At 33.4% G+C, this 13,986-nt stretch overlaps 2 protein-coding genes across 3 annotated transcripts; both read left to right on the forward strand.

Annotated features, from left to right (window-relative positions):
* The first annotated feature begins 5,873 nt into the window (after window positions 1-5,873).
* LOC148166303 (multiple coagulation factor deficiency protein 2 homolog) lies at window positions 5,874-7,024 on the forward strand. Of its 2 annotated transcripts, none has more exons than XM_088048950.1 (4): window positions 5,874-5,980; window positions 6,327-6,528; window positions 6,577-6,781; window positions 6,831-7,024. In XM_088048950.1, exons 2-4 carry the CDS (start codon window positions 6,349-6,351, stop codon window positions 6,962-6,964), a joined length of 519 nt encoding a protein of 172 aa, XP_087905076.1. In that variant the 5' UTR covers window positions 5,874-5,980; window positions 6,327-6,348; the 3' UTR covers window positions 6,965-7,024. The 2 variants fall into 2 exon arrangements, with proteins under 2 accessions (XP_087905076.1, XP_087905077.1); XM_088048951.1 differs by lacking the exon at window positions 5,874-5,980 and adding an exon at window positions 6,002-6,268.
* A 3,915-nt stretch (window positions 7,025-10,939) lies between these two features.
* LOC148166304 (uncharacterized) lies at window positions 10,940-11,676 on the forward strand. Its single transcript, XM_088049277.1, has 3 exons — window positions 10,940-11,034; window positions 11,080-11,342; window positions 11,388-11,676. Exons 1-3 carry the CDS (start codon window positions 10,940-10,942, stop codon window positions 11,615-11,617), a joined length of 588 nt encoding a protein of 195 aa, XP_087905403.1. The 3' UTR covers window positions 11,618-11,676.
* Window positions 11,677-13,986: the final 2,310 nt, after the last annotated feature.

Below are 13,986 nucleotides of genomic sequence, written 5' to 3' on the forward strand. Positions count from 1 at the left end.
TAAGCGAATAATTGACCAAATTATATGTAGACTATTATATTCAAATTTGTTTTTATTTGTTTTTGGTGTTCTAAAATTTATTTTTTTAATGTTTTTAAAATCATGAGAATTGGGATCGAATTTGAAAAAAATTTAGATTAATATAAAGAAAAACTTGAGGAACTAATGTCTGGACACTCTGAAGAGAATCTTCAGAAAGTCTAAGAAGAAGCTAAAGCCAGATATTAAAGAATTTATGAATGTAAACTCGAAAAGTTACTGATTTATAAAAATTCTCAATTAGAACCGAAAGATTAAGAAACATTTTATAGTAAAGAACTAGAGATTGTAATAAAATCTAAGAATAATCCATTTTAATCCACGTTTTATCATTTTAAGTTTTTTTTTCCTGGAGTTATCAGTTCGTTTGTATCAATTGCTTAAAATTTCATTTTCGATCCCGTCTATTATTAGGTTCCTGCTGCGAGTTGTTCCCGGCATCTCGGCAATCAGTGACTATATTAATGACAGCTTTTGAGGCGCGCGTCCTCCACGTGTCGTCACTTTAACGACACGTGAACACTCCGCCCTCTTGCAAATATTTATATGTAAAGAATTAAAGTGTTCCACCTCCTCTATTCAGCCAATTTTATAACCGACAATCGCTCAATCAAAACATTTCAAAATACGGCAGGCAGGTTATAATTAACCAACTAAAAGTGTGCGAAATGGGGCGAACGCACCGTATAATTATCTCGTGAGAAAAATGCGGCGGTTTCTTTTTTCAAGTATTGATCTATAGTTAAGTAATTAATGGTTTCGAAGAAGTTGGAGAGTTGTTGGGGAAGTTGCGACGAGATACAGTAAGTTTGTAATTGCAAGAGATGATGTTTAATGACTTTTTAATGGACGGCCGACGCTGGTGTCTCTTTCAACTTTCCACGGAAACTACTTTTGAGTGGATTGTTTAGATTGAATTTTCCAAGATTCTTAAGATTTTCAACGGGCTTCTGGATAATTCCATTACGTTCGAAAAGCAAAGGCTGACCCTTTTTTGTGTGTAATTATCTCCTCGTGTGGACACCCTCGAAACGGACCCTTCCGGCGATGATAGAGAAAAGTAATCATTCTTATGCTCCGAGCTGTCATTTCAGAGCACCAATCGCAACGCTTCCTTCGCTACCCCTAGCAGAAATAGGACAGGAAAACCATGGACTCGACTAATCGCCGAGGTTTCTTCTCTATCGAGGATTATCGGATGGAAGATTGCAAATTGACTCATCAAGGTGTGAAATTTTAAAAGAGGGCGAAATGTGACAGATGGGCCAGAGATGACACGCTGCGTCCATCTGATCACAATCGACATCAAAAAACCGACTTGAATCTATTACCATTCATTTCAATTTCAAATAAACGCGTGCTGATTTCATAGGGGGCGATATTTCTGCCATTTTCGACCTTAGGATCGCGCGGAATTAACCGGGTTTTAGTTGCCCGGCGCATCCACCATTTTCCGCAGGCCGTTTTGCCCATTTTTTAGTTTTCCTGAAAATTTGAAGAGTTGTGAAATTTTGAAAAATTAGATAAGGAAAACGATGGTGAAAACCGTATCTTTCAATTTGCCACAGTTCCGGAGATTCTGGAATTAAAAATTTACTTTTCGCAATTTTTGACGCTTTTTATTTGGTTATTTATTGACGTAGGTACGTAAAAAATTCGCACGTTTTTGGATTCTACGTGAAATTCTGCGTACAATGAGAAATAATACTTTAAGATTACTCTATAAATAAGCGAGATATTGACGTGTTTGAATTAGAAACCAAAAGGCAGCTAACTTCTATTTTCAAAAATTAAAATTTTGAGTTTGTCTAAAATGTCTAAAATTGATTTCTAAGGTAAAAAATCGCGTGAAAAACTATATCAAAAAGGGTTTTCTTATATTCGCCTTAATTCCGGAAATATCGAGCAAAATCGTTTTTGATCCTCCAAATTTTTGGCCCTTTGGAGACCACACAAAAATTCAAACGCCTCTAACTTAATTATTTGTTGACGTACGAACAAAACAAGAATATTTTTGGATTCAGTGCGAAATTCTGCGTTAAATGTGCCCATATAGCTCAAATTTTCTTAACTAATAAACGCAAAATCGAGCGAATTGCATTTTCAGAGGGTGATTTTAGGGTCATTGTCAAGGCGCTGTTTCGAGGCAAAAATTGTCTTTAATATTATTGAATTGTATATCGATCGAAAGAGCAGCTCGAGATCTATCAACTTTTTAAATCCCAGATCGATCGGGCAAATAGTTTACGCGGGGCGATCAAAAAAACAAAAATTTAAAAAAATTTATCGATTGAGTCGCAAAATTTTTTTGCCCAAAAAATTGACCATCGATTTTTTTACTTTTGAGGGCAGATTCTAATGTAAAATAACCTCAGAAAAACATTGGTAGAAACCGTTTTTCGAAATCTCTTGTAGTTTCGGAGATATTGAGCTTTGAAAATTTTTCAACTCAAAATTTAATATCCGAAACTTTGATCGCCCACAACTCAGTTATTTGTGGGCCGATCTAAACGAATTTTATGGTTTTGGATTTTGCGTATAATTCTGCGTAAAATGAGCACCAATACTTTAATATTGCTTTATAAAAAAGCGAAATACCGACCGAGTCAGAATTAGAGACTGAAAGTCAGCTAACTTTTACATTAAAAAATGAAAATTTTGAATTCGTACTCTCTAATATCGATTTCTAAGGTAAAAAATAACGAGAAAAACAATTTTGAAAAGAGTTGTTTGATATTTGCAATAATTCCGGAGATATCAGGAAAAATCTTTTCCGGAGCTTCCAAAGTTTGACCCTCTGGCGACAACTCAAAATTTCAAACGCCTCTAACTCAGTTAGTTGCCACCGTACGAAAAAAATTAAAATATTTTTAAATTCAGCGCAAAATTCTGCGTTAAATGAGCCCACGTAGCTTAAATTTCCTTGACAAATAAACAAGATATTGACCGAATTACATTTTCAGAGGGTGATTTTAGGGTCATTGTCAAGGCGCTGTTTCGAGGCAAAAATTGTCTTTAATATTATTGAATTATATATCGATCGAAAGAGCAGCTCGAGGTCTATAAACTGTCCAAATCTCAGATCGATCGGGCAAATAGTTTACGCGGGGCGATCAAAAAAACAAAAATTTAAAAAAATTTATCGATTGAGTCGCAAAATTTTTTTGCCCAAAAAATTGACCATCGAATTTTTTACTTTTGAGGGCAGATTCTAATGTAAAATGACCTCAGAAAAACATTGGTAAAAACCGTTTTTCGAAATCTCTTGTAGTTTCGGAGATATTGAGCTTTGAAAATATTTCAACTCAAAATTTAATATCCGAAACTTTGATCGCCCACAACTCAGTTATTTGTAGGCCGATCTAAACGAATTTTATGGTTTTGGATTTTGCGTATAATTCTGCGTAAAATGAGCACCAATACTTTAATATTGCTTTATAAATAAGCGAAATTCCGACCGAGTCAGAATTAGAGACTGAAAGTCAGCTAACATTTACATTGAAAAAAGGAAAATTTTGAATTCGTACTCTCTAATATCGATTTCTAAGGTAAAAAATAACGAGAAAAACAATTTTGAAAAGAGTTGTTTGATATTTGCAATAATTTCGGAGATATCAGGAAAAATCTTTTCCGGAGCTTCCAAAGTTTGACCCTCTGGCGACAACCCAAAATTTCAAACGCCTCTAACTCAGTTAGTTGCCACCGTACAAAAAAAATTAAAATATTTTTAGATTCAGCGCAAAATTCTGCGTTAAATGAGCCCACGTAGCTTAAATTTCATTGACAAATAAACAAGATATTGACCGAATTACATTTTCAGAGGGTGATTTTAGGGTCATTGTCAAGGCGCTGTTTCGAGGCAAAAATTGTCTTTAATATTATTGAATTATATATCGATCGAAAGAGCAGCTCGAGATCTATCAATTGTCCAAATCTCAGATCGATCGGGCAAATAGTTTACGCGGGGCGATCAGAAAAACAAAAATTTTAAAAAATTTATCGATTGAGTCGCAAAATTTTTTTGCCCAAAAAATTGACCATCGAACTTTTGAGGGCAGATTCTAAAGTAAAATGACCTCAGAAAAACATTGGTAAAAACCGTTTTTCGAAATCTTTCGTAGTTTCGGAGATATTAACGAGTTTTACCTTTTTGAATTGTACGTAAAATTCTGGGCAAAATGAGAACACATACTTTAACATTGCTTCATAAATAAGCAAGATATCTACAAAACAAAAACATGGCAACGGTTTGCCAGTTACTTCAAATAGTCAACAATTTTACAGTATCAAATTTAGGCATTAAGCATTTTAATTACAGATTATATTTAATTGCGGAAAATCTAGTAGCTGAAACCGATGAAAATTTCATGAATTTTACAAATTCATTGGCGGCAAAGAACTCTTTCCAAGTTAATACGAAAACTTTTTTTTTGAATCTTCGAAAGTTATAAAAACGTGAATTTCTTTCTAATAATCGCTCCAAATTCTTTGTCATGTAACTTCGAAAGGGTAAGATTCCCAAACGTGTTGAGCACCGCATTAGAAAGCCGAGATCTCAACCTCCATAATTACGTGTTTCTAACAAAATCGCAGTACTAATTCAAGAGTTCCGCACAAAAATAAAAAAAATTCCACCCCTGAAGGAGCAATATAATTTTCTAAATTTTTTGTGCTGATCCTGTCGCGTCCGCTCCGATGCACCCTCCGCCGCCGCCGTTGCATCAAACTAATATTTTTCCACGCTCGCACCTTCCACCCATCTTCGTTCGTTGGGTCCAATCGCTCCAATATTTTTAAAATCCATCGGTGACGGCGGTTCTTGGGTGCGTGCGGTGGCGTGGTAGCTGTGGTGCCGGGTGTCTCCATGGAAACCGCACATCGCCGCCGGGCCCCGGCTTATTGATCACCGCCATCGTGAACATCGCACTCTGCAGCTGAAGCGGCCATGAAGCGCTAAACACCCCACAACACAACTATACATATTTAACTTGGACAAATTGGGACGCGGGGATTAGTGGAGTCTAGCAAACATGAAGAAGCTTTCCCGGGCTTGCTATTTGATTATTGGGAATTTTCTTTGTTGGCGTGGGGGTATGGAAAATCGCGGAAATCTTTACTTTTGATGGTCGTTTTGGAGGTGCAGCTGTTGCAGGGAATTCCGAAAGGAGACGCATCAGGGAAGTCTCTGGTGAATTTTAATGGGAAATGGATTCGAGTAGGAGGATGAGGTTCCTATAATAAAGTGAAGAGGTGGATCAAGAGAAATTGCTACTTTAAGGCGAGAAATAGAAAAAACATTGTGTGTGATTTTTGTGGGAGTGAGGCAACCCCCTTTTCCGAAATTCTATTAAATTTTTTTCTATTTTTTTTTTAATTTTATGGCAGTAAATCATCGAAAAATTCGTTAATCTGTAATTGTCAACATTTCAGTGGGTTCGATGTTAAATTCCTTTCAGGCCATGATCGAATTTTTCAACCAAACAAAGGAATTTTAGGCGCGATATAATGGGCTTTAGTAAAACAATAGAATTAAAAAATTAAGGCAAAGAGTTAAAAAAACTCTTATTTTTTTGTGGATGTGAGGCAAACCCCTTTTTGGAACTCAATCAAAAAAAAAATTTTGAAAAATGTTTTGACGTGTTTAATTTCCGCCGGAAAAGTGGCTGAAAAATCAGCCGGGAAACGACAATATTAAATATCTTGTAATTTTCTCCTCTATTAAACGCGGAATACAATTGTTGAAAAGTATTCAAAGGGATAATGAGATAATTCACTTGCTTCCCTTCAGTAAATGAAAGGACAGCGCCCCTCGCCGTCAAGAAGACTAAGCACTCTAGCATCCCTTGGCAGGATTGCAGGAATTCCGCGCCACCCACGCGCATGACCTGAAGAAGCTGAGATCGATCCGAAACTCAGTGAAGTTGTAACCTCACAAAGCCCCGTAAGTGTGTTTTTTGCATCCCTTTTAGGCGCGACAAATCCCTTAATCCACCCTTAACCTAACAGGTGTTTAGCAATTCGACCCTTAATATGAGCTTTTCAATTCATGATCCAACGAAAGCACTTGAGGCCGACACTTTGAGCACATATGCGCACACGCCCTCTATCTGTAACAAGAGATGTTATCGGACGGTAATGACCCTCCCTGGGGCTCAGGGAACCCCTTCATTAGCCCGTCATTACATATCTAGTTCCGTCAACACTTCGATTTCAATGAAATTCAATAAAAGTCTGTCAGATTGTGTGGTTGTCCCCTCGATAGTGCACCCCAAATGTTTTGTTTACAGTTGCTGAGATGAGGATGAAAGGATGATTCTGGGATATTTTTTATTAATAGCGTTCCTGCATGGGAGTGAGAGTAGAGGGCCCCATCACCCGAGAGGAGAACCAGTCGCCAAACATGTTCATTACAGACCCACGAAGAACAACCCCGAAAAGCAGAAGCTCACTGAAGACACCGAACTTTTGCACGACAAGGAGCACTTACAAGTAAAACTCCCCCATTTTTCCCCCCTTAAATTATCCCGTTTTTTCCAGGAGCACCTCGAAGAAGTTGTCGACTTGTCAAAAATGACCGACGAAGAACTCGAATTTTATTACTTCCAAGTTCATGATACTGACAAGAATTCCAAATTAGATGGATTGGAAATTCTAAACGCAATTTTGCACACAGTTCATGAAGAAGACAAAAAAGAGGAACAAAATTTGCAAACTGCAGAAGACGACTTTGAATACTACGTCGGTATGTATGTCGAGTTATTTGAAAATTTGTTCTAATTTCAACGTTTTAGAGTTAATCGATCGAGTTCTGAAAGAAGACGATGTGGATAAGGACGGTTATTTGACTTATGCGGAGTTTACGTCGGGGCGTCGCAATGCTTTGTTGGCCGAGGGGAAGAATCAGCCGTCGGTTAAAATAATGTAAAAGGAAAAAAAATTGTTTGTTTGATCTTTATTGTGACAAATATACAAGTTTTGTGTGGACGTAGAAATGTGTTTTGAAATTTCAGCCTAATTTTTTTTTAATTCAACTCAAATTTTTGACTTTTTGAAAATCTAAGAACAAATTTTTAGCTAAAGAAACGAGAGAAAGATGATGGGGCAAAGCATTTCTTTTTATCTGCTGCACAGGTAAAGAAATAAAAAATATATATTTTAGCATCAGGGAGAAAATTTTTCCAAAAACTTTTTATTTAGTTCTGTAATTTGGACATTTTTTGGATAAAAAGTCGAAATTTTCAGGATTGACTAGTTGTGATCTCTGCATTAGACACACTAAATTTCAAATTTCTAGTTGCACAGGCAGGGAAAAAATAAAAAGAAATATTCCAGTATTTTGGGAGAGAATAGGAATTTTTCTCAAAACTGTCCATTTAGTCCTGTAAATTAGACATTTTTTGGGTAAAGAGGTCTAAATTTTCGGGATTTACTAATTGTAATTTCTCCATTAGACACACTAAATTTCAAATTTCTAGCTGCACAGGGAGAAAGTTAAAAAAGAAAAAATTACAGTATTAGAGAGAAAATAGCAATTTTTCTCAAAACTTTCGATTTAGTCCTGTAAATTGGAAATTTTTTTGGTAAAAAAGACGAAATTTTCAGGATTTACTCGTTTTGATGTTTCCATTAATCACACTAAATTTTAAATTTCTAGCTGCACAGATAAAGAAATAAAAAATTATTTTAGCATCAGGGAAAAAATACCAATTTTTCCAAAAACTTTTTATTTAGTCCGGTAAATTCGACGTTTTGTGGGTAAAAAAAGTCTTAATTTTTAAGATTTACTAGTTGTGATCTCTGCATTAGACACACTAAATTTCAAATATCTGGGTGCACAGGGACAAAAAAATATTCCAGCTTCAGGGAGAGAATAGCAATTTTTTCCTAAACTTTCTATTTAGTCCTGTAATTTGGACATTTTTTAGGTAAAAAAAGTCGAAATTTTCAGGATATACTAGTTGTAATCTCTGTATTAGACACACTAAATTTCAAATTTCTAGTTGGACAGGGAGAAAATAAAAAAAATATTCCAGTATTAGGAAGAGAATAGGAATTTTTCTCAAAACTGTCCATTTAGTCTTGTAAATTAGACATTTTTTGGGTGAAAAAGTTAAAATGTTCAGGATTAACTAGCTTCGATCTTTCCATTAGACACACTAAATTTTAAATATCTAGCTACTTAGGGAAAAAAATTAAAAATTTCAGCATTAGGAAGAAAATAGCAATTTTTCTCAAAACTTTCGATTTAGTCCTGTAAATTGGGCATTTTTTGGGTAAAAAAAGACGAAATTTTTAGGATTTACTTGTTTCAATGCTTGCATTAATTACCCCAAATTTCAAATTTCTAGCTGCACAGATAAAGAAATAAAAAAAAATCCAGCATAGGGAGAAAATACCAATTTTTCCTAAAACTTTTTATTTAGTCCGGTAAATTCGACGTTTTTTGGGTAAAAAAGTCTAAATTTTCAAGATTTACTAGTTGTAATATCTGCATTGAACACACAAAATTTCAAATTTCTAGCTGCACAGTCTTGTAGTTTCGAAGATATCGGGCTTAAAACATTTGAAACTGAAAATCTAATGTCCAAAACTTTAAACGGACATAACTCAATAATTTTTTGTTGCACGTTAATTTTAAACCTAGTTTTAAAATCGTTGTAAAATTCTGCGTAAAATGAGACTAAATACTTAATTGTTGCTTTATAAATAAGCGAGATATTGACCGTGTCTGAATTAGAGACCGAAAAGCAGCTAACTTCCATACTGAAAAAAATAAAATTTTGAATTCGAACTATCAAAAATCGATTTCTAAGCTAAAAAAATGCAAGAAAAACAATTTCGCAAAGGGTTTTTTCGTATTCGCCTTAATTCCGGAGATATCGAGCAAAATCGTTTTCAAACTTTCAAAATCTTAGCCCTCTGGCGACAATCGAAAATTTCAAACCTTTTTAATTTAGTTATTTGTTGACGGTCAAAAAAAAATCATGGTAGTTTTGGATTCAGCGCAAAATTCTGCGTTAAATAAGTCAAAACAGCTCAAATTTCCTTAACAAATAAACGAGATATCAAACTAAATAGATTTTCAGAAGGTGTTTTTAGGGTCATTTTCAAGAAGCTGTTTCGAAGCGAAAACTGTATTTAGTACTATTGAATTATATATCGATCGAAAGAGCAGCTTAAGATCTATCAACTGGCTAAATTTCAAATCGATAAGGCAAGTAGTTTAAGAATGGCGATCAAAAAACGAGAAATTGAAAATTTTTCATCAATTGAGTCGCAAAGTTTTTTTGCTAAAAAAATTGACCATCGAATTTTTAACTTTTGAGGGCGGATTTTACAATAAAATAACTCGAGAAAAACGATGTTAAAAACCGTTTTTCAATATCTTTCGTAGTTTTGGAGATATTGAGCTTTGAAAAATTTCCAATTCAAAATTCAATATCTGAAATTTTGATCGCTCATAACTCAATTATTTGTGGGCCGATCTTAACGGATTTTATTTTTTTGGATTCTACGTAAAATTCTGCGTACAATGAACGTCAAAATTGTCAAAATGTTTTAAAAATTAATTAATTAAAGTTTATCTTGTTCAATATGAATAATTCAATATCTTTGCATTCTGAAAATCAAAAGAAAAAGTCTAGAGAAATAATTAAAAAAAAAACTAATCATGTTAATCAGCAAGACGAAAGTAGTAATTTGTCCAAATTTCGTTGTAAAAACGTTAAAGTTGCTCGAATTAAACGAGAAAATATAAAATTTTGAAATTTTCGGTTCATAACAAAAACTAAAATTTTTGAAATTGGTGTCTTTTGGTCTACAATTTTGAAATTGGGTGCAGTAAATCAGCGAGACGTGAATAATAATCCTTCCAAATTTTGTTGCTGTAACGTTAAAACTGTTAGAAATTCACGTGTAAATATAAAATTTTGAAATTTTTGATTTATTACAAAAACTAAAATTTCTAAAATTGATGTTTTTTAGTTTAAAATTTTTTAATTTGGTATAGTGTATCAGCAAGACAAAAGTAATAATTTCTCCAAATTTCATTGCTGTAACCTTAAAACTGCTAGAATGACAAGTGTAAATATAAAATTTTGGAAAAATTTGGTTTATTACAAAAACAAAAATTTCTAAAATTGGTGTCTTTTACTTCAAATTTTTAAAATTTGGTACAGTAAATCAGCAGGACAAAAATAGTAATTTCTCCAAATTTCGATGCTGTAACCTTAAAACTGCTAGAATTACACGTGTAAATATAAAATGTTGAAATTTTTGATTTATTACAAAAACTAAGATTTCTAAAATCGGTGTCTTTGGGTTTAAAATTTTAAAATTTGGTACAGTAAATCAGTTAAACATTGTTATAGAATTTGAGAAAAATTTAATACTTTATTATTGCGTCATAAATAAGCGAGATATCGACCAAATTAGATTTAAACAATCCTTTAATAAATTTTTATAAGTTGCCGATACTTCATTTTTAATCTCCATTTTTTTTAGAATTTTTATATAGTTTTTAGACGCAATGGATTCTTATAAATTACCGAGCATTTTAGTTTTACTCTCCTGAAAAACAACAAAGAAAACTCATTTCCGCGGTTTCTCCAAATTGAAGCGGAAGCAGCAATCCTCTTTTATATAACTCTGAAGTCTCGTCTCGTTCAACATTGAATGAAAACAATACCGAAAATAAAAACCATTTTCTAATAATTTCTACAGTAAACGTCTAAACCAAGCAGTTTGTTCAAGACGCGGAGCATAAACAATAGCGTTTTACAAACAACAATAGAATGACACTCTATAACTCCAAGCGATTTCTACAATCCAAAAGTGGTTATATAAACATATAAATAAAAATATTTGCTCTGAATGTGTCTCCAGATCTTCCCCAGCCAACATGCATTACAAACTCGCAGTGGTGATCCTCTTCTCGGGTGTTCTAGTGAAAAGCATTTCCCCAGCAGCTGTGGAAAGCGAAAACGACATTAGCAGGTACCGTACAACTCGTAAGTGTGATCAACTCGAACGAATTTTCAGGGGTCTGGACCCTAAAGGGTTCTTGAGCTCTCTCGCTGGAAATTTGATGTCAAGAGGCTACGGCCCTACAGCCGCAGGTGGCTCCCAAGTCGTCTCTTTGAACCTCACAAACCTCCTCGTTTTGGTGCTGTTGAAAGCTCTGATTTTCGCGGCGGGTTCCATTGGAACGGGACAGTGGAAAGGCGGTTTTGGGCGAAGCAGCGATGGCGAAGAACAAGTGTTAACTGAAGACGAGTTGTTGCTCTACTTGAGCTACTTAACAGGTTTGTTGGAACAGTGAAGTGCTTTTAGTTTATCGTGTTTTGCAGGAGCTCCTGGAGATAATGGCTGTCTTCAGCACGTGGCGTGTCAACAGCCGCAGCAAGCGAAGAAGTACGTTTCTGCGGGCGATATGCTGCTCAAAGCGACGAAGATGATGTCAATCCACCCTGATACTAGCTATGAGTACGTTTTGAAGGAAGTGGAGCAAGCTGCTGATGTCGGTTTGGCAGGAGGGGACTGCTCTAGATTCGCGTGTGGAGTTAAAGAAAAACAATGATTGTGTTATATTAGTGCTAGTCTATATGACTTTTTGGGTCAAGAGATTTGTTAATAGATTCTAACGTGTTTCATTTACATACACAAATTAGGCGGATTTTGGCAGGCGCACCTCATTAAGTTTTAATCAATCTTGGTCAACAACCACGAAATTTTACATATGTAGAATGTAAACAAGAGGTAAAAAAGTTTTCGCGGATGTTCAAATATTTCCACTCTCTACAATGCCGGCGCCAATGAACAGGAATTTGCTTAAATTAGAGATTTTATGGCGATAAATTGGCCTAAATGTTTATATTAAAGTCGGATTAAGGCAAACATTCTTTGCAAGAAATTCGCCGATGTTTTGGTTTTTGGAGAAACGCAAATTATTTCGTCTTCTCTCGTTCTTAAGGGATTCAATTCGAAACTCGCGCCTTTGATGTCAGTTGTGGAAAAATTATCATTATTAATGGGAATTTTTTAAATTCGTCGTGTCGCTCAAAAACTTTGAAACTTAAAACATTGATTTAGCCACTTAAAAGTAACAAGTTTCCAAAATTTTGTTACGCTGGCATTGAAACTACTAAAATTACAGGGCCGAATGCAAATGTTGGAAATTTTTGGTATAATCTAAATTTCAAAATTTTATATTTACGACTGTAATTCTAGGAGTTTTAACGTTGCATCAACGAAATTTGGAGGAATTACTATTTCCGTCTTGCTGATTAGCTGTACTAAATTACAAGATTTTAGACCAAAAGACAAAAATTTTATAAATTTTTGTTTTTGTAGTGAACTAAAATTTTCAAAATTTTGTACTTGCACTTGAAATTCAAACACTTTTAACGATACAGCAATGAAATTTGAAGAACTTACTATACTTTTCTATTCTGCTGTTTTTCTGTACCTAATTTCAAAATTTTAAACCAAAAAGTACTAATTTTAGAAATTTTATTTTTTTAAATAAACCAAAAACTTTAAAATTTTATGTTTACACGACGTGTCATTCTAACAATTTTAACGCTACAGCAACGAAACTTAGAGCGATTACTATTCTTGTCTTGCCGATTTACTGTAACAAATTTTAAAACTTTAGGCCAAAAGGCATCAATTTTAAAAAATTTAGTTTTTGTAATAAACCAAAAATTATTTTTCTTTATATTTACACGTGTAGTTTTTACAGTTTTAATGTTACGGCAACGAAATTGGAAGAGATTACTATTCTTATCTCGTTGACTTATTGTACCAAATTTCAAATTTTTAGGCCAAAAGGCACCAATTTAGAAATTTTAGTTTTTGTAATAAACCAAAAATTTCAAAATTTTATATTTTCACGTGTAATTTTAGCAGTTTCAAGGTTACAACAACGAAATTTGGACAGCTTATTATTTCGTTTTGGTCATTTACTGTACTAAATTTCAAAATTTTAGATCAAAACACATCAAGTTTAGAAATTTTAGTTTTTGTAATAACCCGAATATTTTAAAATTTTATGTTTACACGTGTAATTCAAGCAGTTTTAACGAAACAGCAACAAAATTTGGAGAGATTTCTATTTCCGTTTTGCTAATTTACTGTACTAAATTTCAAAATTTTAGACCAGAAAACAATTTTAAAAATTTTGGTTTTTGTAATCAATTAAAAGTTTTAAAATTTTATATTTACATGTGTAATTCTGGAAGTTTTAATGATACTCCAACGAAATCTGGAGAGATTAGTATCTTTGTTTTGCTGATTTACTCTACCAAATTACAAAATTTTAAACCAAAATACACAAATTTTAGAAATTTTTGTTTTTGTATTAAACCGAAAATTTTAGAATTTTGCATTTACACGTGTAATTTTAGTAATTTTAAGAATACAGCAACAAAATTTCGAGGTAATACTATTCCCATTTTGCCGATAAACTGTACCAAATTACAAAATTTTAGACCAAAAAAGACACTAATTTTAGAAATTTTTGTTTTTATAATTAACTGAAAATTTTAAAATTTTATATTTACACGTGTAATTCTAGCAGTTTTAAGGTTACAGCAACGAATTTTGGAAAGATTACTATTATTATCTCGTTGATTTACTGTACCAAATTTCAAAATTTTAGACCAAAAAACTTAAGTTTTAAAAATTTTAGATTTTGTAATAAAACAAACTATTTTTTTTTTTTATATTTACACGTGTAGTTCTGGCAGTTTTAATATTACAGCAACGAAATTTGTAGAGATTACTATTTTTAACTTGCTAATTTACTGTACCAAATTTTAAAATTTTAGGCCAAAAAACACAAATTTTTAAAATTTTAGTTTTTGAAATAAACCAAAAATTTCAATTTACATGTGTAATTCAAGCAGTTTTAAGGTCACAGCAACTAAATTTGGAGAGATTACTATT

This window comes from Gnatocerus cornutus, unplaced genomic scaffold (assembly GCF_029298725.1).
Source record: "Gnatocerus cornutus isolate USDA-ARS CGAHR unplaced genomic scaffold, icGnaCorn1.1 ctg00000023.1, whole genome shotgun sequence".
In the NCBI taxonomy this organism is placed as follows: domain Eukaryota; kingdom Metazoa; phylum Arthropoda; class Insecta; order Coleoptera; family Tenebrionidae; genus Gnatocerus; species Gnatocerus cornutus.